The sequence below is a fragment of the Martes martes genome (assembly GCF_963455335.1).
Source record: "Martes martes genome assembly, chromosome: 12".
In the NCBI taxonomy this organism is placed as follows: domain Eukaryota; kingdom Metazoa; phylum Chordata; class Mammalia; order Carnivora; family Mustelidae; genus Martes; species Martes martes.
The window spans coordinates 69,223,993-69,250,613 of NC_137900.1; the positions used below are offsets into that span (position 1 = coordinate 69,223,993).

The 26,621-nt window shown below is 44.3% G+C and overlaps 1 protein-coding gene across 2 annotated transcripts in view; it reads right to left on the bottom strand.

The window, feature by feature from the left end:
* The window catches only part of ABCA1 (ATP binding cassette subfamily A member 1), a 127,143-nt gene that overhangs the window by 64,041 nt on the left and 36,481 nt on the right, over positions 1 to 26,621 (bottom strand). For both annotated transcript variants that reach the window (XM_080820555.1, XM_080820556.1), the window contains exons 6-7: positions 10,951 to 11,072; positions 8,688 to 8,864 (exon numbers count right to left, since the gene is read on the bottom strand). In XM_080820555.1, the coding sequence (XP_080676681.1) occupies positions 8,688 to 8,864; positions 10,951 to 11,072 (299 nt within the window). The remainder of the gene's footprint in view (positions 1 to 8,687; positions 8,865 to 10,950; positions 11,073 to 26,621) is intronic.

Genomic DNA, 26,621 nt, shown 5'->3' on the forward strand with positions numbered 1-26,621 from the left:
GATAATGTGGAGTAAAAAAGGCAAGCTGCAGATCAATATACACGTATACACAATGTGAACACCTACAAACCAACAGGGTATGTTGTTATTAACAGAATGCAAATACATCTACATGGTAGAAAGCAGAAAAGCATGCAACTCCAGGGGAGTGTCTGTCTCTGAGGGAAAGAGGAGGCATCGACAATGCCTGTAATGTTTTATTCTTGAAAAGAATCAGAAGCAAGCAAGGTGGACAACAGATGATGTTGTGTACAAGGGTGTTCTCTGTGCCTTTTTGTAAGTTTTCACTCCTTCGTATTTTCTAATTAAATGAAAGACTAGAAGAGGGAGAGAGGAGGAAAGGAAACAGAGCAGGCAGGAGTGGAAGGAAGGTCAAGAGTGTAAGCTGGCTTGACTACATATCTGATCTGAAAGATGTCTAAGTTCCTTGAATAAAATTGACCCCAGGAAACATGCCCTGAAACTGGGTCACAAAAATGAGGTCTGAGAACCCCGTGCTTGCACCTACTATGAACTGTGGTCTCCTGCTAATACTTGACAAAGGCAGGCAAAGCTTGCCAACTAATATTATGGAAGAGTTCCAGTAAACAATCTGTAGTTTGAAATTCCTACTATTATTTTTCCTGAGCAAAAACATTCCCTTGGCTATGAAATCACATGGTCCCCATTGACCACAGGAGGCAAGTGATTTTCTCATATAAAGAAATAGGGAAAGAGAGGAAAGATAAAACCTTTAGTGAGGGACTACATGACCTATGTTAAGCTAACCAGAATTCATGTATCATTTGTTATTTTTAGATCATAACTAAATATTGTAATATCATTACAGGAAGAACAGACAAAAGCATATTCTATTACCCAAAAGGCACCCACCCATTTCTGCAGTGTGTCAATCACAACATGGCAACACTGCCTAAAAGCATGACATTCTGGAACACTGTCCCTAGAATGACAAAGGCCATTGTGCCCCATCTTTCTTGGGTCTAACAGATGATTTCATTATAGTCTTTCTATCCTAGTAGCTTAGCTAAATTGTAAAAAACTGAAAATTTAAAAGCCAGTAACCTAGCCAAGTCAATTTGACTTTGATTTCTGAGCTGATGTTTCATCTCAACCCAGCATCCAACATAGCTCCTGGCACAGAATAATCTGGTGCCCAGTAAATGTGCATGGAAGAAAAACCAAAAGCAAGAGAGAAGCACTTCAGGAGGGCAGGAGATGGACTGGCGTGAGTCCTGCTTCAAAGGTCATTCAAATTCACATCATCAAGTCACTCACCCTTTGGAGCCTTTCAGTGGGTTCACTTGCTCTAACAGATGAAGCCCAAAAGCCTAACACAGCTCCTGAAAGGTGGCCTCTAACCTATGGTCACCTCCGCAGCACCCTGTCTCACCATCCCTTCTATCAGCAAACTCCCCATAGTTACATCTGCTCCACTCAGAACTCTGTGGTTCCCCTTAACACCACCTTCATTTCTCTCTCCACTCTGGACCCCATACACGAGCCAGGTTCTGGAACATTCTTCTCCCTGCTCTTTACTTGACTGAACTCTATTCTTTAGGTCCCAACTTAACAGATGCTTCCTTCCTGATCCTCAAAGACTGGGTTAGTGTGGGTTAGGCCTACATAACACCCAGCAGAGGATGTATCTGCTCGGTTCCTGATCTGTCCTATCCACTGCCCACCAGCAGGGAAACAAAGAAAGCTGTACCTTGCTCACCACAGCCCCCTATCCCAGTGCATGGCACAGATCAGGGCTCAATATTTGTTGAATGAATTAATTTAAGTGTTTGTTTATAGATAATCACTATAGAGGCACCTGGGTGGCTCAGTGGGTTAAAGCCTCTGCCTTCGGCTCAGGTCATGATCCCAGTGGGATCGAGTCCCACATTGGGCTCTCTGCTCAGCGGGGAGCCCGCTTCCTCCTCTCTCTCTGCCTGCCTCTCTGCCTACTTGTGATCTCTGTCTGTCAAATAAATAAATAAATAAAACTTATAGATAATCACTATATAAAATAAAGACTGGGAGAGATTACCAATGCATTGAGAAGCCATAGCCAAATGGAAATAGAAGACAGAACACCTACGAAATTAAGTGTAACTGAAAACTCCTTTCAATTTACAAAAATCTTATTTCCATCCAAGTTTTTCAGGGACCCTACTACTAAATAATGTGGATGCATATATATTTAATAGGATTTTCAATATAATGCACAATTTCATTTTTCCCCTGTGAATACATGTTACAAGGTGTTCATGAGAACATTTCAAACTTCCCTTACTCTCAAAGAAGGCTAAAAACCTCTACTTTTGCCCATATTCAGAAAATCCAACTCAGGGCCAAGATTTTATGTATTAGCTCGACCTGAAAAAAAGTAAGCCAGATACCAGGTACAAAGACTACTGCCATCCAGAAGATGTCTACCTCTTTCCAATGACTCATATGACAAGGAAGTTTCCCTTGAGGAACATTTTAATATTTCTTACCAATGCAGGGAACTTTCAAAACTCATATCTGAGAGAAGTACTAATCTTTTAAAAACAACTCAACAACTTAAATATTAACTTTTAAATTTGATGTGTTTAATACGATTAAAATAATTTTTTGCTATTTCTTTTTTTAAAAAAGATTTACTGACTCATTTGAGAAAGAGGAAGAGAGAGAGGGAGTGCGCGAGGGACAGGGGCAGAGGGAGAGGGAGCGAGAACCCTGAGCAGACTCTGTGCTGAGTGTGGAACCCGATACAGGGCTCAATCTCAAGACATTGAGATCATGACCTAAGCCAAGAGTCAGAGGCTTAACCCATGGCGCCACCCAAGTGCCCCAGTTTTTTTGCTGTTTATAAACACAGTTTAATACATCTATTACCACATAATTCAGGACTAAAATCAAACCTGAACCTTAATTTCAGAAATAGCAACACTTTTCAAGGAAGAAACAGTCTGAGGCAGAAATGTCTACACAGATGGAGTAGAGTAAGTCCTATTAACACGGTTTAATTCACCCACTTATCTCCAGTTGTGTGCTCCCTTTTTCCTATAGGAATTAAGTAAACAGTTAAGATTATTTATTTATTTATTTGACAGAGAGAGGGTGAGAGAGTACAAGCTGGGGGAGCTGCAGAAGAAGAGGGAGAAGAAGACTCCCCACAGATCAGGAAGCCTGACACAGGGCTTCATCCCAGGACCCCAAGACCATGACTTGGGAGACAAAGGGAGACGTTTAATCAACTGGGCCACTCGGTCCCCCTAAACACACAGGCTTAAGAGTAATCTATGAGGTGTGTCATTTACCAAATGAAGGATTGCAATGGACTGCTGGATGAAAGCATATGCTGTGAACAGATGGGCAGTACAATCAAACAACATCAAACAAAATCTAGTACTTATCACAAATGTATGAATTTTATGCAGGAGGAGAAAAGCAACTACTTTCTCCTGCAAAAAATTCACACAAATGCCTTAAAGACTGCATGGGATAAGCTGAAGTATGTAGCCCCCAAAATGAATGAGCCATGACCCTCTGTGTTCTAAGCCTTTGTCTAAGGATCAAGAAGATGCGAAACAAAGAGCTTGCAAGACAATAATGACTTTGTTTCATCCTTCTCTGTCTGTTCCTTCAATCTACACAGAGCCCAGCTGTGAGATCACTGTTCTTCTGGGGACCTCCGGGCACCACTCACTTTACTTCCTTTGTCCCGTGAACTGAGTTCTGCCTTTGCAAGAATATGCTGCATGCATCAGAAGACATGTGAAGGGAGCTCTTTGTTCCACAGAAACTGAACTTTCCCTTTTAGGGTAAAGGTATCCGGAGAGGTCAAGGCAATCTAACCACATGGTTGTGCAGTCCCCAAATTGTTACTAAAATGAAGATAAGTCCATATGCCTGTCCTTCTTAACTCAAGAATCAGACACCATTTGCCCCACCTCAGGGATCAGACACCATTTTTATATCACTGCAACAATGGTGAGCCAAGACTAGAACCCAAGCTTAGCTAACTCCACGCTCTTTCCAGCCTTCCAGTGTCTCATGCCGGCAAAGATTGGTGTCAGGGAGCTGCTCAGGGCTCATCAGGGAAACTGGGATGGAAGGACAGCCCTCAGTCTACAGACCCAGAACCTGTGAAGAATTCCTCAAATTCCCAATCTCAGCCTGAAAGTTGGTTCCCAGTGCCCAGTAGAATGAAAACTCCATGTGTATTTGTCTTCCCTGATTAGGGCTGAAGCTCTGGTGCCTTAGAACAGGACCTGGTACAAAGCAGACCCACAGTAAATCTTCCTCTGTTGGTGAACGTCTCATGTCTTGTTCAGAGACGTTCTACTTCCCAAAGTCACTGCTGCCTTCGGTTTGTGCATTAAAAACTCTAGTGGGGGCAGGGAGGGCACCTGGGTGGCTCAGATGGTTAAGGGTCTGCCTTCAGCCCAGGTCATGATCTCAGGGTCCTGGGATCAAGCCCCACACTGGGCTCCTGCTCATCGGGAAGCCTGCTTCCCTCTCTCTCCCTGCCTGCCTCTGCCTACTTGTGATCTCTCTCTGTCAAATACATAAATAAAATCTTTTTTTAAAAAAACCTAGTGGGTAATGTTTATTATGTGTTGGAGTCACTCCCAGAATATGGCCAAGAAAATGTACAGAGCTGAAGAGGGACTAATAAAAAGCCAAGAGCACTGAGGAAACATTTCAAAGACATAATGAAATATACCTTTCAGTAAAAGACATTAATGGCAGGATGAGTGCCCTCCCCAAAGCAGCCAGGTCCTAGTCCCTGGCACCTGAGTATGTTAAATCACATGGTAAAATGTACTTTATAGATATCATTAAATGTGTAGACTTTCAAATAGGGAGATGATCCTAGATTACCTAGATGAGTCCAATCTAATCACGTGAGCCCATAAAGGCAGAGGACTTCCTCTGGCTAGAAGCAGAGAGATATGGCAGAAAGAAAAGAGAAAAACTTAAAGCATGAGAGAGTCTTGACCCAGAATGGCTGGAGAAAGTCCACATGAAAATCATGAGAAGAAATGCTGGCAGCCTCTAGGAGCAAAGACCGGCCTCTAGCTGACATCCAGGTAGGAAACAGGGACACCAGTCGTACAACTGCAAGAAACTTAATGAGCTCAGAAGCAGATGTATCCTCAGAGCCTCTAAAAAGGAATACAGTGCTATAAAGCCTCTGGTTTCAGTCTCTTGACACTCTAAGGAGCAGACCCAAGGGAACCACACACTGTGCCCCAGACTTCTGGCCTACAGGATTATGAAATAATAAATCATTTTATTCTAAGCTGCTAAGTGTATGGTTATTTGTTACAGCAACAATAAGAAACCAACACTATGAGCAAGGACCTTGACAAGAGAAGCAAACAAATCCCTCTGGCCAGAATTTGCTAGTCCCGTGTTATGGCTCATTCTCGCAGTCCAAAACAGATTGGAGGTTACTGGAGGACAGCAGAGAGAGGTCTTCCTCATAAAGATGTCTCCTCTGTCTGGGAAAGGCAGGTGTTGCTTCAAGAAGGACGTGCAAGGAAAGTTCACCTGCCCCAGCCAACTAACAGCCAAATCCATCTTGCTGAGCAGTGAGACAAAAGAAGTCACTGTTAATTGCCACGATCCCCTCCTAGAGGCTGTTAAGTCAACAGTACAAGTACCATGAACGTTAAGTCTCCCTTCACAAATGCATTTAACCTGGAGATAATATTTCATATATTGACGTATCCTTGTACTCCTCAGAAGCCATCCTTGTGAAGATCTCAGTTGAGTTCAGCTCCCAGAATATACCTGACACATAATGAATTTAACATAGCTCAATAAATGAATATGTTTTTAAATTAAAAGGAGAATGCCTAATGGAAATCACTATTAATCCCAGAGAACTTTAAGGATGCAGTAACATTCTGACATCCGGTATTAATTTTCATGCAAGGTATAAATAATTGAGGTGTACACATAAGAATCCAAAGGGTAAGCAGCCTTGACAACATCTAGGCAAAGAATAAAATTTTTCACATTGGGGAAGGTATGTGCTATGGTGAGTGCTGTGAAAGGTGTAAGCCTGACGACTCACAGACCTGTACCCGTGGGGCAAATAATATATTGTATGTTAATAAAAAAAAAGAATAGAATTTTTCATTGAAATATTCTTCAGAACTACTTTGCTTGGCATGACTGAGTCCTAACACAGAAGAAAATTTCTATCTGGCCAGCAATTGCTTTCAGCATGAAAATATTTCTGTTGATGACCAACTTCTATTTATTGAACACCTAACATATGCCAGTCCCCTTGTCATGCTCTTCATATCCATGACCAATAATGACAAAGGATAAAGTGTATAATCTGTATGTCAAAGAAAAAGAAACTGAGGCTTACTCACACTCAAGTTATCTAAGGTCACACAGCTGGTAAAATTGCTGACGCAATGTTTGAACCCAGACGCAGCTGACCCCAAGCCCGTGGCCCTTCCCCTCTGCCACACTTCCCCCCAAATGGTCAAAACACTGTTGTCCAGAGGTCAGCAGGAGACAGAAGCAGCACAGGAGAAAGAGAATACACTTGGCTGAAAAACAGAAAAACACCCATGCTAACCAAAAAAAAGAGAGAGAGAGAGAGAGAAATATTTCAAAACATGTCTTTACTGAAAATCCACTTCTAGGACAGAAACACACACTGACACCCCAGTTTCTCTCCCCACGACTCTGCACCAACCATCTGGTTGCGGCTCTTGTTGTGTATCTCAGCGTGATTAACTGTCCATTGCCAACAATGTCGCATGTCACATTCATCTAACATCGAAAATGTTGAAATGTCAACCAAGTGGCAGGAGTAACAAGCTGTTTACTGTAAATCAAATATCAATCCCAGTGCTCCAATTAAGGCCACATTTAACTCGATAAATAAAAGTCACATTTCAAAATGTTTGGAAGTCATTTCATCCCAAAGGTATCCTTCAAAAATCACCTTTACACAGAACAATTTTGACCACTCACCATGTTCTAATTCAAAAGCCTCATTTTCTGACTTTATGGAGAGAGAGATCTCAGCAATAGCACATAGACAGGAGCAGAACCAGATGCTCTCTGTGCCCAAGAAATGTGCAAAAAGCATATGGTAGCCACCTTAATACCCAGTTGTGAACCAACTGATCTACAAGGCGTAATCACAACAAGATAGGCTGCGATGTAGCTGACAGTTTTGATGGTGCGTTTCCACATACAGTGTCATGCTAACCCTCCCAACCAGGGAGGAGTGATCATCAGGCTGAAACCTAAGCTGCTGACCATCAGATCATGAAGGCTATACTGTCACTCTACTTGGAGTGCAATCCATACATTATATGAGTGGAGGGATTTTCTGGGTTGTGCACACAGTAAGTGGTTATTAATTAAACAGAAATGAAACAATGAATGGGCACCAATATAAATTACTATGTCTTCTAAAAGCACCCCTACTTCCAAAATTTGCATCATTCTGGCTGAAAGGATGAACATTTCTGTCTTATAGAGAAATAAAGCAAAAATAACTAAAACTGTACAAGGAAATGGTCTACCATTTCTAATAACCTTTGGCCCTCTATGTCACACAACCCAAAAAGTGCCAACAGGCTGCATATGTCTACATCAATGAGCTCAGGTAGCCATTTGGACCAGTCTTCTGGAACTGCAAACCTTATCCCCATTCAGAAATATAGACCTTATTTGAAATTATACCAGAGAAACATTAACCAGTAGAATCACAGACCACTGAACAAAGCAATTCAGTGTTGTTTTTTTTTTTTAAACTGAAACAGAAAATGCTACTTCTGGAATAAAACAAAAACAATCTTAGGCACTAGGCCTAAGCCCTTTATACCGATTGGTTCACCATCACCCCTGCCACAGAAAATCCCAAGAACTCACAGAGTTCTCCTACTACCTTCATCTCAGGCAGAAGCGGCACTATCATAGAGTCAAGTAGGATACAAGAACTTCTTGATGGTCACTAGTGTATAAATGGCAGGAGATGTTTCCAGCGTCGCTTTCTAGGGTATGATCCAGGCACAGCATCCAAAAACTGGACATTCTTAATACACCTGGGATAATGGATCTCTCTAGAAAGAAATCATGCTCCACAAAGTCCCAAAGGTTTCTGATTTCTTTTTATTATAATGAGGAACGTCTCTTTCCAGGCACGTCCTTCTTCTGTGGAAAGACACAACCAGGGTCTTTCCCTGGTTTTAAGAGAACCTACTGACAAATCAGAGTGCTATCTGGTAAGGAGACCAGAACACCAAATGCTAAACACTGTTGTTGGAGAGGTATGTCAACTAGAGCTCTCAGAAAATCCAAAGAAATATACCCATTCTGGAACTACATTCAACCCTATATTTAAAAATTTAATATTTAAAAAAATTAAATATTTAAATATTTTTAATATTTTTTTAAAAAGACATAAAAAACAGGTCTTCTCTGAAACAGTCACAAAGGACCTTACGCTTAGACTCAAAGCCATACCCAACTCATTCTTCCCCCTTTGACCCTTTGGGAAAAGTCCCAGAGGTTTAAAAGAACAGGATACCACTGAGCTAAATCACCTCTCAAACTCCCAGCCAGCCCTATGTTTCTACAAAAAAAAACCAGTTATGTTATCCAGGGAAAATGTTCACATTCCAAAAGCACGAGTGTACGAAGCTTCTCCACAAGGCAGGCTTACTCACCAGGATGGGCTTCAGGATGTCCATGTTGGAACGAAGCACTTGCTCTGCTGCATCTAGTTTCTCCCTTGGCAAGCTGCAAAGCTTGGAAAGTTCTTGTTCACCAAGTTGAATCACCTCCTCCAATTCTGATCCACTGCACAGATCGGTCAGATGTAACTGGTAGCCTTGCAAAAATACCTGGAAGCATTTTATGCAAAGAAAGACAAGCAAAACCACGTTACAAAGACGGGAGGCAGGGTCAATACAGCTTTGAAGAATGGACACCGTTGCAATAGTGCAATGCATCAGATCTCTTTACAGACCTTTGGCACATATCAAGGCACAATTTGAGAGGAAACCTAAAACCTGAATGTTATATTTGACTCATCATCTCCCACACTCTCGTCCTTATGAAGGGAAATCCTGAGTCAAACTCTTTTTCTCAAAAGAATGGGACACATGATTCAGGAAATAGGAATTGCAAGTCTAAACTCCTGAAACCATTTTAATTATTTTATTAGAGAAAAACATTCTCATTATTTTGGAACTTGTGATATGTTAAACTGGGGTTGGGCTGAATTATGGGGACAAAAAAGCATCCATACTATTTACTTACAGGGATAGATATTTCACAGATGCGGAAAACTATGTTGAAGCAATTTTAAAATTTGGAACTCTTCATTTTATCTGCCCCAGAGTAGAGTATGAGAAAGCCAAGCCTCTCATGAAAAGGCCTCATTAAAGGCCAACTATAAATCATTCTTATGCATTCATTATACCAGACCCCCTAGAGAGCCTGTCCTTGGCCATATTTTCTCTACTGAATTTGCTTTCCTGGGCCTAACAGACAGCACCTCTTCATACATGGTCCTTCCTGCCCAGGAGACAGCAAATTCAGTAGGAGGAGGAGGGGCTTGCTTTTCTTGCTCACATTGAGTTCATAATACTGAAACATTATCAACAGTAAATACTTGTGGAATGAATGGATGATACAGATTCTGCATTAGTCCATTATTACCTCCCCGTTAGTTTCAATTAGTGTGGCTTGACCTCCTTACAGGACAACCTAGTGTGAGTGATGGACCAAAGCCGCTCCAGGCCTGTGTAGCTTTCTAACACTGCAGAGCATTGGGCCTGCCATGGTTTCCATGAAGTTTTCACCTACTACCAGACATGCAAGTGCCCTTCAGTTTTACTCCTTTCTCCAAGTAGTCCTTGCTGTGAGCCTACCTTCGGTATCTGGGTCTGAGAGCGTGGACTACAGAGAGACCCTAAAACCATGCGAGGACAACCTCCACACTTAGGATGCCCCTCATTTTAAACTGATCTGATGTGGCAGATACAAAATTGGCAGGGAGAGATGGAAATTGTGCTAAATGCAACTGTTTTCATAAGCCTGCTGTCTTTGGCCCATCTCCCAACCATACAACTGGTAAATACAAGGCATATTTTCCTAGTTTCATAAGGGCAAAGCAGTAAGCACATTTTTCTAATTTTAAAAATTCTACATCATGTAAAGCAAAGATCTTATTTTCAGGCATAAACACTTCCACTATTTCTGCTTACTGTAAAGATAAGCTAGTGTGTAGATGTAAGACAGGGTAAAGAAGCAGGGCCCTTTTCTGCCAAAGAATAAACTTGGGAAGCTTCTCAGAAAATCGATAACCATACAACCTGGGTCTGTTACTCACTGCACAGGAGCTCTATGATATTTAATTATGCCAAAGGAAGTTTTCTAAGAATCTACGATTAAAATACTATATAAACACCAATATTATTTCCTGGTTTTACAAATTAAGGGAAAAACATTTTTTTCTCCTTATATAATTTTCTTATCCATCCTTAAAGGAAGCATTAAGTTTTTAAAATCTCCTGTCATAGATGTTATAGACAGCTGCTCTGTTCAATAATCCTTAACTCTGGTTATGGTCTGAGAATTGTGAAAATTTTTAAAAAAATGCTTAATTCATCTTAACTTAAATTCACCTCTCCCCTTTCTAGGGGGAAGTTATCAACAAATGCCAGTTGACAGGCAGGAAATCAGTTTATTTCAACCAGCTGGTCCACGACCCCAGGTTGCACATTCCACTCTCTCAATGGTTTGGCAATGCCAACCTGAGCAGAGAAGTAAAAATGGGTAAGCTGAACTTGAACTAATAACCTCCTTCAGCACCATAACCAAAATTCATTTGGTTATTTATTCATTTATTCATTTCTTTCCAGATACTCTTAAACAATATAACTTCCATCAGCCCCACCGAGGAAGCTGAACATCGCAGCTTACCTTGTGGAGACTGACATTGGCCACCTGTATTTTGTCCACAGTAGGTCTTGGCAGAGAAAGGTTGTAAGTCAGGAATCCAGAGAAGGTTTCATTGTCCACTAGGAAATCCTGAAGCTTCAAGCCTGTGAAGAAACGTATTTTATTTTCATTTAATAAGTTAAAAAAAAAAAAAAAGTCAGGACAATGCGGCAGTTGGAGAAAACATCTTCATATTGACAGTCTCGTTTTAAACCAGTTGATAACCACAGGCTTCTGGCTGAAACATACAGAAGAATGACATTCAGGGAGCTTTGCCCTACAGGAGAGATGAAAAGTATGTTTTCTGTAGATTAATAGAACCAAACTCCGAGTGTGCTCCTAGACTCAAACAGTGTGAACGCTCACACAGCCTTCCCTTCTTTTCGAGGAAAAAGCCAAACCTTTGAAGTGATCTCACCCATCCCATCTGAGATTCGTGAACTTAACCCTACTACTCCTATCTCCCAAATGCCACCGGAGCTACTTAAAGCCTTAGTCCCACAAGTCCCGGGAGGCTGATCTTCCTCTTGATGCAGAACAGTGGTTCTCAAACTTGAGTGGACAATAGAATCACCTAAAGGCTTGTTAAGACAGATTTTCTGCCTCCACCCCCAGAGTTTCTGAATCAGCCAGCCTGGGATGAGGCCAGAGAATCCCATTTCCAAGGAGCTCCCAGGTGATGCAGATGCTGCCAGTCTGGGCCCCACACTTTGAGATCCACTGGAGGAGAGTGTTACGCATATCAAAGCACTCTCACAGATGTGATCTCATTTTAATTTCAACCGTGGAACACATGATACAGAGCTCCAAAACCCAGGTCTGCTAGATTTTAAGAAAACACAAGCATATATTTAAAAATCTACCCAACTAAATGACTCGATGGCTGCAGGGTTTCATAAAGAATCTCTTCAAAAATAAACCCTCCAGGTACATTCCAGTGTAGTGAAGCAGAAAGAGCACGGGCCAGAAATCCAGAATTTTAGTCCCCGGAGTTGGAGTCTGTGGCTGGTGGTGTCATTTGGGCATTTCATATCCTCCTCTTTATGAGCCTCCGCTTCTCCAAAATGAGAGGTTTCTGACCAGATGTTAGGTGGGAGTCCCCTCACTCTGAAATGCTACCATTTTCCCTGCTCTATTTTATTTGACTGTCCACTTCTCCTTCTGCCCCACCCTCTTAATAACCCAACTTCTTTCAGTAAAGAGAAAACCAGTCCACCCTTTCCATGTGACTAGGCAATGCTCATTTGCAAACGGCAGCCCACAGACCCAGGCCACTAACAGACCTCTAGGGGGCAGACCTTACAAACCCAATCATTTAACTGAAGCAAAATAGAGGGTTGATCAGAAATGGGGCTACAGTATGAGGCTCAAAGAGGACAGGAATTAATCCTGGGGGTGAAGGGGCGTCACGTGCATAGATAAAGCAGAAGGAGGGCACAAATGCCCAACCAGACTCTTGTCTTTGGTGCCAGATCCAGGCATGTTCTTAAGCAAACTTGAATAATTTAGAGCTATAGAAAGGATAAATTAAGCATGATTCACACTTATAAAGAAATGACTGTCTGGTTACACCTGACATGCTAACACCCGGTATTCCTCACGACACCTTCGAGAAGCTGTTCCTTGCCCAGTTAGCGTTCCTCCTCAGAAGACGTCCTCCTGCACATGAAAACCAGCCTGGTGGTGGCCGTCACATAGGACACTATACTCTTACTGCAGCACTCACTCCTACAGTCGCCAAACCTCAAGGCACCTAAGATTCACTTAGGGGGCATACTAAAATGCTGTTTCTTGGGCCCAATTCCCAGAGATTCTGAAATAGTGGATCGGGAGTGGGGGAAGGACATTATGAGAAGGAAAGGAAAAGTGAATTGGGGGAAATCAGAGGGGGAGATGAACCATGAGAGACTGTAGACTCTGAGAAAAAAAACTGAGGGTTTTGGAAGGAAGGGGGTGGGGGGTTGAGTGAGCCTGGTGGTGGGTATTAAGGAGGGCACGTATTACATGGAACACTGGGTGTGGTGCATAAATAATGAATCTTGGAACACTGAAAAACTAAAATTAAATTTTTTAAAAAGGACCAAAAAAAAGAATCTACATTTTAATAAGCATTCCTTATACTCCTAATCCAGGGAGTCTGGGGACCACACTTTAAGGAATGTTTTTTTTAATTTCCATATTATCTCCACTAGACTATGCCTCTGAGATACAGAATATGTGTATGTGGGTTCGTTTGTTTGTTTTTAAGCAAACAACATGGGGTTTGAACCAACATGGGGCTTGAACTCACAGCCCCGAGATCAAGAGCCACCTGCTCTACGGACTGAGCCAGCCAGCTGCCCCCAGGATATGTGTTTTATCTTTGTATCCCTGTGCCCAGATCAAAGCCTGGCAAAGAATTACTGGTCATTACAAAGAATGATGGCTAGATCATAAATACCAGGAGGTGAGATCAGGGCTGGGAAGATTTGAGAAGGATCTCAGCAGTATCAGATTTTCTTTCAGTCGAGTAGGACCAAGAAGGGCCCAGAGATATCAGGACAATCCCCAGGCTACAACCCAGGAGTAAACAGGATCCCTATGTTATATTCCCAGGGACACAAAGTAACAGCCAGGTGTTTACCCCAACCATAGCTTTCAAAAAGGAAGGTAGGAAACCTGGTGGCTTCAAGTGAAGCCTGGCATGAAAAGCCAGACACTGACCATCGTGGGACAATGGGAAAAACAACACAATGGGAGTCAGTAGAGCTGGGATCTGTATCCATTTATTCGCCAGGACATTTCACCCAAGCTGTGTCTCCACTGCCTTGCTCTGTAAAATAGGGGTAAAATAAAGACATCTCTGAGCCCCGGGCAGAACAGAATACACACGTGAGTTGGTCCTCCTCAGCCACGGGGACCACAAATTCCTCCCAAGTGTGAAAAGCCCGAGCCGAACGTGCACACTGTGCTCGGGAACTTCACGACAGCCTCCTCGCTCCACAGTAGGATTGCTGAAGTGTGGGAGGACGACCCAGGCTGCACTTGCAGTGGGTCGAGGTCATGAGCAACACTCTTGAGACCAGCAAGTAGACTCCGTGTGTTTATAAGACTCTTCTGCTATGTCAACAGGCTCTGAGGATGAGAACAGCTGGGTGTGATCAAACTCAAACCGCCTATCAATGACACCCCCGGGTGAGACAGAAGAACCAAGAGGCCGACCTACTAGTCAACAACCCTTGGCAGTGCATGTGCACAGGGTGATGAGATCGCTGGGTGGGGGAGCAGCAGGGCGGGCCAAAGATCCCTGGCTACCAAGGAGTACATTCTGGTCACGTGCATACCACACACATGGACCTAGATTCACATACCACCGCCAACAGCTACAGCCAGCATGGACAGAGAAAGGCAATGTGGGGCAGTGCACTGCTTCTCAACCTTGGCTCTTGTTACACTCAAATAGGTAGTGTTACAACAACTCCAATGCCCAGGCTACAACCCCCGACATCAAATAAGAACCTTCGGAGCTGATACCCAGGTATCAGAATTTTATACAACTTCCCAGGTGACTGTAGCTGAGTTTGAGAAACAGTGGAGTGGTACAAAGATCAGGGATGTGGGGCCAGGAAAACCTAACTTTGATGCTAGACTCTGCCATTTACTGACTGTGGCTTTGAGAAATGCATTTTGCCTTCCTGAGACCAACTTTTCTCACCTAAGAGGTAAGGATAACAATATCACCACCTTCCCAAGATGGGAAGATTGGAGATGGTCATCGGTAGAGCATGAATAGTGAAAAACTGGCTCATGGTACATGCTCAAAAAATGGTGATAATTTTTTGATTATTGAGAAGGGTTTCTTTCACTAAACTTTACCAATGTACCAAAGTGAAGTGTAATGAGAAGGTAAGGACACAGTTCTTGCCCTCAGGGAACTTTCAAGACTGATAAGCGAGATGAAAAACATGTCAGTAAAGGAGGAGGAGGAATGAGGAAGACAGGTCATGCAAGTGACCAAGATGAGGCTTGTCTGTAAGTGCTTGGAGGGAGGGGGGAATCGGCTGAAGCCAAATTCTGGAAAAGGACAAGGGGCCAAAAATCTCTTGAGGTTGTGGCTGGGGAGATCTCTCAGCATGGCAGAGCCAGGACACCCTATAGTTGTAGTGCTATATTCATACTAGGTGCCCATAAATGTTCTTCAACGAATAAATAAATCAACAAGCAGATAAACATACAGAAGATTCCTCAAAACCTAAGATTTGGGGAGTAAAATGGGCGAGGGAAGACAAAGGAGTATAGTGGGGGCCAGAGTGGGGGGTGGCTCTGTACCGGTCTCCATTTTCTCTATTATATAGCTGGCAGAAAAATGAGTGGAGAAGCCAAGAATATGGAGAAAGTCAGATGTCCAAAAGAGCCCTTCTTCCCTTTGGCCTAGCTAATTCCTACCCACCCACCCCCCTTTTTTTTAATGACTTGGTCCATGAGTCATCTCCTCCAGGAAGCCTGCCCAGACTTTCCCACCCTCAAGCTGGGTTAGGCGGTTGTCCTTTGTGCTCTAATAGCCTCCTTTGCTTCCCTCAAACAGCACACAGATGGAGCTACCCTTGTCTAGGCACACAGCTTTTCGCCAGAAGAGGGGCAGACGGGTGTCTGAGTCGGTTAAGCACCTGACTCTTGGTTTCGGCTCAGATCATGATCTCGGGGTCATGAGATCGAGCCCTGTATAGGGCTCCATGCTCAGCGTGGAGTCTGCTTGAGATTCTCTCTCTCCCTTTGCTCCCCCTGCTCATACTCTCTCTCTCTCTCTCAGACAAATAAATAAACAATTTTTTTTTTAAATGTCTTGAGGGCCAGGACTTTGTCATTTCAAAGTACAGTAGTGCCCGGCCCAGAGGAGGCACCAGAAGATCCAAATTCAAGTCCTGGCTTTGCTCTTTCCTAAGTGTGGAGCCATGAACCTTGCTTTTTCCCTTTCCTTTATCTCTCTGGGCCTCAGTGTCCTCCAATGTGAAATGGAGCCAACACCATTCACAAGCTGTTGTGAAAACCAAGATCAAGAATGGGAAAGCACTCTTTCAGAGGGAAAGAGCTGATGACCCTCAAGAGTTTACACTGGAAACTGAGAGGGTGTAGATGCTTGTCACAGAGCATGGTCATCACGGAGCTGGACTGGTAAATTCAACATGAGTCCCCGCTGCCCACAGAGAAGACTCAGAGTCACTATCTAGCAAAAGGCCAAGAGAGCTTTCCTGATGCAATCTCTCCAATATGGACCAAAACACCCCACCCTTGCCACTCAGCCTCCTTGGTCCCATCTGGAGGAGCAAACGGTGGCCTCTCTATTCCCCAGGCACTTTGCCTTGCATGCAGGAAGGTAGGGCAAAGGAAAGAAGAAGAAGAAGAAGAAAAAAAAAACCAATTCAGGATCTTGGAGTCTAAAGAACAAAACAAGTGAATCGTGTGCTTGTGGGCTGAGCAAGAACAGGGCAGATTCCTTAGTTTCTTGCCAATCCTCTGGGCCAGGCCTCATTGACCAAGCTAAGGAAACACTTCCACTGCGGCTGGGGGAGAGGCCCCACACCCAGCACGATGCTTTCTCGGCCACTTAGCATGGCTTCCGCTCCTCTCCCGCCCAGCAGAGGAACGGGGATGGAGGGGGAGGGCCCGAGAGGAGGAGGGAGGGCCAGCAGGAAGGCGGAGGAGGGAAGCCCTCTGCAGAGCCGGCTGGGGTTACTCTCGGTCAGTGCCCTCCAGTCCCCAGCTCAAGTTTCAAGATCCCTGTAGTCTCTTTTGTTCAACATGAAAAAGAACCACAGCAATCAGCAGCTTGAGAAGTGGGTGGAGGAGGCGAAGGGAAAAAAAGACGTAGAAAGTGAGCACGTCGGCATCCAAGGCCCAGATACATTTCTTAAAAGGATCCCAGGAGGGTCTCCCAGCCCTAACCCTGTCAACTGGGCAATGGCCTGGAGGGGACCAGGCTGGATTCTAATTTGGTGGCTTTACTCAGCCTAAGCTTGTACGGCCGTGCAAACAAAGCCTTAAAACATTTCTCTGCTACACAAGGGCTAGTAACAAACACACTCAGGTGTTTTTTGTTGTTAGGGTTTTTCTTGTTTTTCCTGATGTTAGGGCTCTACTTTCTTCTACAAGGATAGCTACCCCTAGCTTCCTTGAGATGGTTGGACCCTCCTCTCTGGGAAGATTGGGGCTTCTCTGGGAATATGGGGGATCTGGGCAGCAGAGTGAGGCAGACTGAGTGGCTGCTCCCTGGGTGACTCCTTAGGTGAGGGGGGCCAGGAGCTTGGGGTGTATACAGCCTCAGAACCTCTCTCCTTTGGGGTTCCCATCACAGCAGATTTCTTCACTTCAGTGAGGGTGGAGGGGATAACCTAGGCATAACCAAACAGTCTCATGTTCTGGAGTCTGGCTAACCTGGTTCAAACCACAGTTCCAGAATTTTCCAGTCATGTAGCCTTGGGGAGATCACTAAGCTTTCTGAGCCTCCATTTTCCTAGAAATGGAGGTTTACCTTTACTAGGAGCCCAGGTTATTTTAAACAAGTTCAAAACAAATGTTGACAAAGTCACAGATGACAATTATGTGAAGGGGTCCCAAGAGAAACCAGAATATTCAGGGTTATGCTCCCTGAACCCTCTGCAGCAAGTGCCGGGGAAGCTGGAGTCTTCTCCTGAGACCAACAGAAGTACTCTAACCCTTTGAAACACATATTCCTTAAAGTATTTTACACATAGGGTTAGCTTGCATTAATTCAACAAACTACAGAAGGGCTACTGAACCCAAAACACTAGTACTGTGGTTTAAAGAAGCAATATTTCTCGTGCTCCCTGAAGGCTGGAACAACGAGATGCTCTATGAAGACATGATCCCTGTCCTTGCCAAGAGGAGATGGAGAAAGGATCAGGGGGGCAGACCTGTGAGCCTCCAGCCCTGTCTGCAACTCCACAGTCAGACATCATTAAAATCAGGGAGTGGAGAGAGACATCTACTGAGGCAGTAGCAGACCCATGTCTTACTGAGAAGTGGGCAAGGCAGACTGTTGGTAGCCTCTGGAATGAGGACGAATGTCAGCTGGTAAGAACCCGAACAGCAACCAGGTCCCCAAAGAACAAGTGGAGACAGTGGCCCCAAGGGGAAAGGGTGATGGGTTCACACTGGCCAGGAGCACTCCTGGCCAGTTGGGCTGGCTTTAGAAGCCCAGCAGAAAATGAAGATAACATGAGATGAAAGATAACAGACATCACATCGGCCCACGTGAATTCTGGGCCTGAAGAGAGAGAGAGAGGTAGAGACGAAGAGCCAACATTAGACCAAGTAAGCAAAGAGCTGAAAGCACTGTGCATGGAGAATGCTTAGTGAAGGTCAGGGAGGTGGGAAGGTGGGAAAAGATGCCTGGAAAAGGCAAAGAACAAAGAGAAGGAAAGAGGCCAAAAGTAGGAAGAAGCACAGAGTCTAGGAACAGGAAAGACTGAATCAAAGAGAAAGAGATGAGAGAAAAAGAGCTGGAAAGAAGAGAGTTTGGGGCATCAGTGCTCACTGATGAGCTGGTAAATGCAACCAGACACTCCAAACACCAGGTGGCTGGGGATTGTAACTAGCCCTAGGACCACGAGAGGTCTAGGGAACACGGGAGAGGAAAGGAAGATGAGTTTACGATGAAGTAAGGGCTGAGAGGGGATTCTTTCCAGGGCTGAACTAAGGAATAACTGTTAATATATATAATGTATAAATAACTTAGCTTTCCCTTACTTCCAAAACAAATAAAATGTATCAAGATAGGGACAACGTTGTGATTTGTGGGCAGAGGAAGGTGATTAGCATTTACAGAGCATCGGACTTGTTATATGTATTCTTTTTCTAGAATGCCTAAAACAACCTTACGAGAAATGTCATCCCATTTTTCAAATGTGGAAAAAGACCCAGAGGCGTTAATACCCTGCTCAAGGTCACAGAGCAAGCAAGTGGTAAATTTGAATTCAATCAGCTCCGGGTAAAAAGCTTTGGCTCTTTCTACTTTATGGGGAATTCAATGAATCGCTTCACTCTTTAAAATCACTTCATCACATTTTTGGCATCAAAAAATGGATGATGCCACCCATGCTTCCTGGTATTGGAATAAGGCAACATGGCAGCACGGTGTGGGGGAAAGATGCTAAGCCTTGGGGTCAAGGCTTTATTCTGTGACCTTAGGCAACAGACATGTCCCTTTTGAGCCTCAGTTTCCTCATCAATAAAATGGAGATAATACCAACCTGCTAATTATGCCTTCAAGGTACAGTGTATTAAAATGTAAAATAGTATCATTATTTGCTGCAACTTCATCTGTTGGACGAAGTGTCACTCCAAGATTGTCTTTTGTGCCTCAACAAAACAGTGATGAGAGGGCAGGAAATGGGAGGCTTTCAACTAGAAGCACACTGGACTCCCAAACTGCTCTTTCCCACCCACAGGGTAAATAAATCTTGTACTGGAAAAGCAAGACACATGAAATACCATTCTTGATGTTAACCATCCAACTTTTTAAAGGCAGTCTGCTGTTGCAGGGTACGTGCTGTCCTGTAATTGAGTGTAATTGTATTTTCTATTCTTGTCTGGGTAAAGTTGACCTTTGATTCAATTTAGTTCAAGTCATATTTCAACATAGCAGTGCATCACTGCATCTACCTGGTTACAGCCTAGCCAGGGCCAGACCCCCACCCTGGATGGAAACCAGCAGCTTAGGCTTCAGGACACAGCCCGGCCGTGACAGGTCTGGGAAAACTTCGTCACAGTAGGTCGGAAAGATTCCAAAATATGAAACCCCAGGCCCTAGATCAGAGCTTTCAACAAGTGCATGCAGAACGTGAATTGCAATCATGCAAAGATTTCAAGAAATTTCCAGTCTGATGATATAATGTTGACACATATGTCATCAGATCTCCCCAAAAGATGACTCACAGAGGGCCCACAAAAGGGCAGAAAACAAAGTGTGGGGCTGCAGCCTCAACTTCGGTGGCTGTCCAGATGGAAAGAAGGGGTTCGGGCAGGGAAGGAGAAATGGCTGTGAGTCACAGGATGTTCTTTCTAGATGGATCTTGGGGAACCTTCCACCCATGCCTGTTCCCCAGTGAAGCCGGGAAGTGGAGGAAGTCTGGTATTTCTCCCAGAAGCCCTCTTGTCTCCTTGCTGATGCCAGCCATCCATACCCTGTTATCCTGCGACCTTGGAAGTTTCTGGCTACCCCGGGGCTGCTCTCTTTAGGATGTAGTAACAGCAAAGTATAAAAGACTGAAGTTCCAGCCCTCTTCCTCCCTTTGCCAACCATGCTGCTTTAGGCAAGTTACTTCGCCTCTCTGAACCTCAGCTCCTTCTTGCACATAAAAAGGAACAAACTCCCCTACCTCCCATGATGGTAGTTCCATGCAGTGAACGAAAGTACAAGCCTGATGCCTCTTACATGCCAAGCACAGCACTAAATGCTTTACCCATATTAGCTCATTGGTATCTCCATTTTGAGGAAACTGAGACAGAGATGTTATGGAATTATCCAGGGTCACACAGCTGATAAGCAGAAAAGCCAGGAATTGAACCAAGGCTGCCAGCTGCCAAGTGTTCGCTTAGTGCTAAATTATACTACCCAGTGGATGTTTACAAGGTAACAGTTTTATATCCTCTTCACTCATCTCCCTGCTACAGCCAACTACCTTGCCATGTCACGAAAGCCTGTCCTGCCCTCGGGGGATCAGGTTTGCCTGACTTCAAAGATCAGAGCAGAATCAAAGGTCCACAGGGTGAGAGCACAGTATTACCAGTAAATCCAACACTCAGAAAGTTAGGCCCCATTTCCCTAAACAAAATCCAGCATAACCTGACGACTTATTTTAAGGAAGTCTTACAGAGCCACATCAGAAAGGCCCAAAAAACCAGATTTGCCCCGTGGACATATAGAAAATGGCAGCTATGACACTGACATATAAAATCTAGCTGATGGGACAGAGAAGCTCAAGGCCCAGGTCAGGATGTTGGGGTGCACACAGCCTGCCCTAGAGCTCCCCTCCATGCCTGCTGCTTTGCAACTCTCAATCTCCATGATGTGGCATGACTTCCAAAGTGACATCTCCACCCCAGTGACAAAATGGCCAAAGCTCTTCCTTGTTCTTTCCTAGAAAAGTTCTCGTAAGCTTCATTGGGCTCTACATCCCAGGAAGGCATTTCAGAAGTCCCTGGGCCAGGCACAGAGGGGGGCCAGTTGTCACCTTAGTCCACATTGGAAGGTGCTGAGATAGGTCCTCCAGGCCACAGCAAAGAGCCACATAGACCAGGCAATACCCAACTCCAGGGAGCATAATTCTCAGGGGGAGTGTCATTCACATGGATGGCAGTATACACAGCATCCACAGAACTGTGTGACTTGCCAGCCCTGTGTATACAGCTTGAAAGCCATCTCTCAACTGTCCCACCTACCCGTCCTGGCCCGATTCAGTGGGTCCAGAAGATGATCTTCTGAAGTCCCACAGAACACCTACCCAGCTTCTGTTAAAAACCATTAGGGTGGCTGTAATTTGGGACAGGGCCTGACCCCTGGAGAGCTAAGGTCTTGGCTAAGGATGGAAGTTGCTGAGTCTCTTACACGGGGAGGCTGGGGATCTGGCATCCAGCCATGCCATAGAACCTCCCCCCGTCACCCGTAATCCTCTCCATTGGGCTGGTCAGAGCTAAGAAAGACAGAGAACTTCCACGGCACCTCCACAAGCACAGGAATTGTCCCAGAGTAGATAAGCCATGGTGAGGCTGAGGGAGCAGCCATGGGCTACAGCAGTGGACAGTGGGGGAGCTGGGAACTTCTTACAGGGATGTGAGGATGGCCCACACAGGAAGCCAAGAAGACTCGGCCCCAGGATGTACATTTCCCAGCTTCCAGCCAAGCAGGAAGCGCTGATGGTGCTTGGTGTAAACTCAAGATGAGCCTGGGCTGGGCCATGGGGCCATTTACAGATGAAGGAGTGCGCGTAGTGGAAATTCCAGGATTTGGGGAATGAATGAGATACTGGGGTAAAGTGGATGTATGAGCAGAATTATTCAGCAGGAGGTAGGAAGAGCCTGGTGGTATGTAGCACTAACCGATGCATTTAAATAGCTGAAAAGGAAGTAAGTAGAAAAGACAGAGCGGAAAGCATAAGGACATCTTCTCCAGCCCAGTCCTGATCTGAGCGTCACCAGCCCCAATGGGGAGGCCTTGGCTCTGGTCAGTCAGCTAGTCACCCCATCTGAGTCTCCCAGATTCACCAAAGAGATGCAGGTGGGCTGGGGTGGTGACAGAGCCTGAGGAGAAGGGCCAGGAGGGAGGCTAAAAAAGATGGCACTTCTTCCTGTCTCCCCAAGGCCTCTGGCAAGAGCAGATCCAGGTCTGTGAGGCCTGAGCCTGGCATGATTTGGGAGGCTCTCTCTATGAAAAAAAGAGTTTTTTAAAAATCCTACTGAGACACTTTCTGATAGCTAAGATCTCTCCCAGGGCCTTCGAAGGTGCTGAGGAGGGTGAACCTTCTTTAGCTTCTCAGTAAATCCACTTCCGGCCTCCAGGCTCATGGCAGCACGTCCTAGAATGTTCTGGGGTGAACCTTGTGGAAGAAAGCAAGCTGAGACTGTTTGAAGAACCTTTGTCATTATTATTTAGCCTGGTTGACTTCGGTTCACACAAGGGAATTAACTAGAAAATTACACGTGCTGGGATTTTACACCTTTCCAAGCACTTCACTTGATCCTTAAAATACTCTGTGAAGGAGAAAGGGCAGGTATTTTTTCTCACTTTTACTCCTCAAAGATCCCCTGATTGCTTACCACATACTGGTTACTATGCTAATGCTTGGGATAGAGCCATGAATAAGGCCCCATCCTGCCTTCTAAAACTATAGTCTAGGGGATAGCCCACGTCACTGGCTAGTCCCAGCTGATCTCCTCTCCTTGCAAGAACTGACCAAGTTTCCAAGAAGAAACATTTTCAGGTTGTTTTGCCAAAGTTCCAATTTCAAGGCAAGGAAAGCCGAGGCCCAGAGAGGTTGAACAAATTGATAAAACCAAACAGTCCACCAGGAACAGAAGGGAGATGAGACAACTCAGATTTACTGTGTGTCAGTTGTGCTGTGCCCCACTATTAGCCATCCACATATGTCATCTGATCTCACGTTCAATGACCCTTGGGTAATCTCTATTTTCTAGGTATCCTGAGGGTCAGAGATAATCTAAACATGCTCAAGGTTCACAGATAATGAGGGTTAGAGCCTGAATTTGTTCCCAAAATGAATCTTCATACAAAGGCCCAAATTCTTTCTCTTATACCAGCATTTTCCAATTCTCCATTATTTACAAACTGCTCTCACAAGTTTTACCATATGCACAGAAAACAATGTATTCTTTAAATTAACTTTTTCCATTTAACATCCTCCTAAGTGATAATACCCACGAAGCTACAATTTGATAGGGGTTAAAATTAAAAGCTGTCATCTGTATACTTCTTGATTAAAATTAAAAGCTGTCATCTGTATACTTCTTGAAATAATCTCTGATATGACATCAAACACACTCAGAGAAACACTCTTCCTTGCCAGTCTGCATCTCAGAGACAGAATCTAAACCTGTCACTTTTTCTACAGGTCCAAGAATTTGTGCAGTTTTTACATTTTCACTGTGTTACAGTCATGATGGAGACTTACAAAGAATGAATGCTCCTCACATGGATTCCCAAACATTAATTTAACCTCTGCTCAACCTGTGTAGTTATAGGTTTAGAAAGAAAATAACAGAATGTCCAAAAAGTTCCAGTGATGAGAAAATCGGGTAAAGGCCTCTCTGTGAGGCTTCTTATATGGGTTTCTCATCAGGATGGTTTCAAGAATAATTAGATTCATCTGTGATTTAATTCTTAAAACTAGAGACCTTCTCAGGTAAAAGATTACTAGAACAGCAGAAGATAGCACTGCAGAAAGAGAATTTCGTGGAGCAGCAGACGTTTACCTGTGCTCTGTTCCTAGAATAATCTCACGGCTGTGCAAATTGGAAAAGTCACTCCCCCTTCTAGATCAGGTTATTTTCTAGAATGGAAGTTCCAAATGAACTGGAGACATTTTGTTTTGAACACCTCTGTGTCCCAGCACCTAGAACACTGCGTGGCACATATTAGATTCAATAAATATTGGCTGAATGATTGATTGAGTCAACCCATTTATCTGCAAATGAACTAAAAGACCTCTAAGTTCTCATCCAGTAAGCAGAAATAAAATGATGCTCAAGTCCAGGAAACCATTAAAAGACAATACGTGAGTCCAGACCCCCATATCCACACATTATCTGCGGATAGTCCAATGAATCCAACTTGAAGGAAGTAACAAGTCCTCCAACTAGATCACAGGGCAGGGGCTCAGCACTGATGACACCGTAGGTTGGTGAATCTGTAAGAGCCTGAGTCGGAGTAGTCCAAAGGGGTTATTAGTCTCCAGTGGACTGATCCAAACCTCCCACCTTAGTCCAGTTACTAATGACCTGGATGAGAACAAAAAGAGCTAGTTATCAAATTCCTACATGATAGGAAACAATAAGCAGCAGCAAATGTACACATGGCAAAATCAGAATCTAAAATGGTTTGTGTAGGAAGGACAAAACAACACAGGGAATTTAAAAATGCAAAATAGAAAGGAAATAGATGTTTTCCCTTTTGGTTTAAATGGCCAACAGCGTGATTAAGAAATGGAGAACAAGTAACTTGCAATACTGTGTATTTAAAAGACTGCAATATTGGTTGACTGCATGAGGAATAGGAGTCAACAGTGTGACGTGAATGCCAAAAAGTCCAATGCAATCTTAGATTGCATTAACAGAAGTAGAGTGCTCAGAACAGGGGAAGCAAAAATCCCCTTCTACTCCATGCTGGAAAACCGTTGTAATTTCTGATAAACTTCAAGGACATAAACACACTGAAACACAGCCAGAAGAAAGGCAGAAATCAGGGAGGAAAAAATATTCCAGAAGAAGAATGGAGGATGTTTATCCTAGAAAAATTAAAGACTTCAGGAAGAAAGGGGGAAAAAAATCACAAGAGCTGTCTTTAAATATTTCAAGGGAAATCAAATTAACCTCATCGACTGGAAGGTATAGCAGGGTAGTGAATATGTTCTGCTAACTGGAGCTATTATTACCCCAAATGAGCTGCTATGTGAGAGGTAGGGGTCCCATCACAGGAAGAGGGTGTGTGGTAGAGAAAGTTGATGAGGGCAAGACTTGAGACCAAGGATACTTCCAATCCTGACAGTGATGTTTAAGAGGGCTAAGCCCGTTATCATACTGTGAGTAGGGCCGTCGGTGCAGAAAAACACAGATCTCTAGGTTAGGATCTATACTGACATAACCCAGCCTTGGATTCTCTCTGAAATCTAGCGTGTTATTGAAATTTGGCAAAAAGTTACTGATTTCACTTAGGAAGAAGCAACATTTCTGTGCATTTCCCTCTAGCCTGAGGCCTGGCTTAGTGACGCAAGACAGGCAAAAAAAGGTGGGAGCAATTTAGGAAGGAGCTGCAGGACAGAGATGGGAATGGACTGGGTGAAGGCAGAGACAAGTAAAAAGCATTGATATAATATAATCAAAATCAAAGGAGTTCCTCTCTTCAGAGCTTTGCCGAGAAAGTTTTTTTGGACACGGGTTTGTCTTCCCTTCTCCACCCTAACTCATGTCTCCAGTTGCTCAAAGAAGAAAAATGGATCTGTGTCGAAGATCTGAAACGGCTCTGTCTGTTAGTCGGTTTCCCCAGCCATGATGCTGAGAGGCAGGAGGGCAAGGCCAGGTGCTCAGGAATGCCTCACTGACACCTGAGAATAATAGTGGCTCCCACTGATTGGACATCTACTATGTGTCAGACACTGTGCCAGGTCTGACATTCTACATTGCAAGTTCTTCTTATCTTACAGCTGATGAAATTAAGGCTCAGAGAGGTTAACTGTTTTGGCCAAGAAGTCACCACTTCAAAATAATCACAGCACATATTCCCTAAGTGCTTCCTCTGTGTCCAGTGCTGTTTTGAAGCAGTTACATGTGTTATCTCATCTATTCCTCACAATAATCCTATGAGATATGTTCTCCTATCGTCCCTACTCTACAGATGAGAAGAGTAGCCTCAAGGGGCCTAAGGACTTATTCACAAAGTCACAAAGCTACAAAGTAATATACCCTAGCACTCTTTCCTATGGGACACACTGAGTCTCCACAGTAGGAGAAATAACCCCAGCTCTGTCTCTGGTCTGCCAGTCAGGGGCCCTCCTGCAGATCAGAAAGGACAGACACTTTGATTGGTGGCTTCAACCTCTGGGTCCTATGCTGGGACAGAGGTGTGTGTGCAAGGTCAGGGGCCTATAGGGCAAGGAAAGAGCACCCAGAGGGCCAGGCCGTGCAGCCCAGAGAGGTTCAGCCAGGAGCTCGTTGCAACTGACCCAGGAGCCCAAGCACAGCCAGGCCTCTCTCTGAGTGGAAGTGACACCTGCTCCCTGCCAGCCACGCACGACTCCCCAGCCCATCGGGCACCATGCTGCTCAATGCCTCTTCTCTTGCCCAGGGAAAGCACAGTTCTGTGTTCCCAAGAAAAGGCTCTAAGTCTGGTGGAAAGTCTAGCACTTTGTACCACTTCTTCTTTT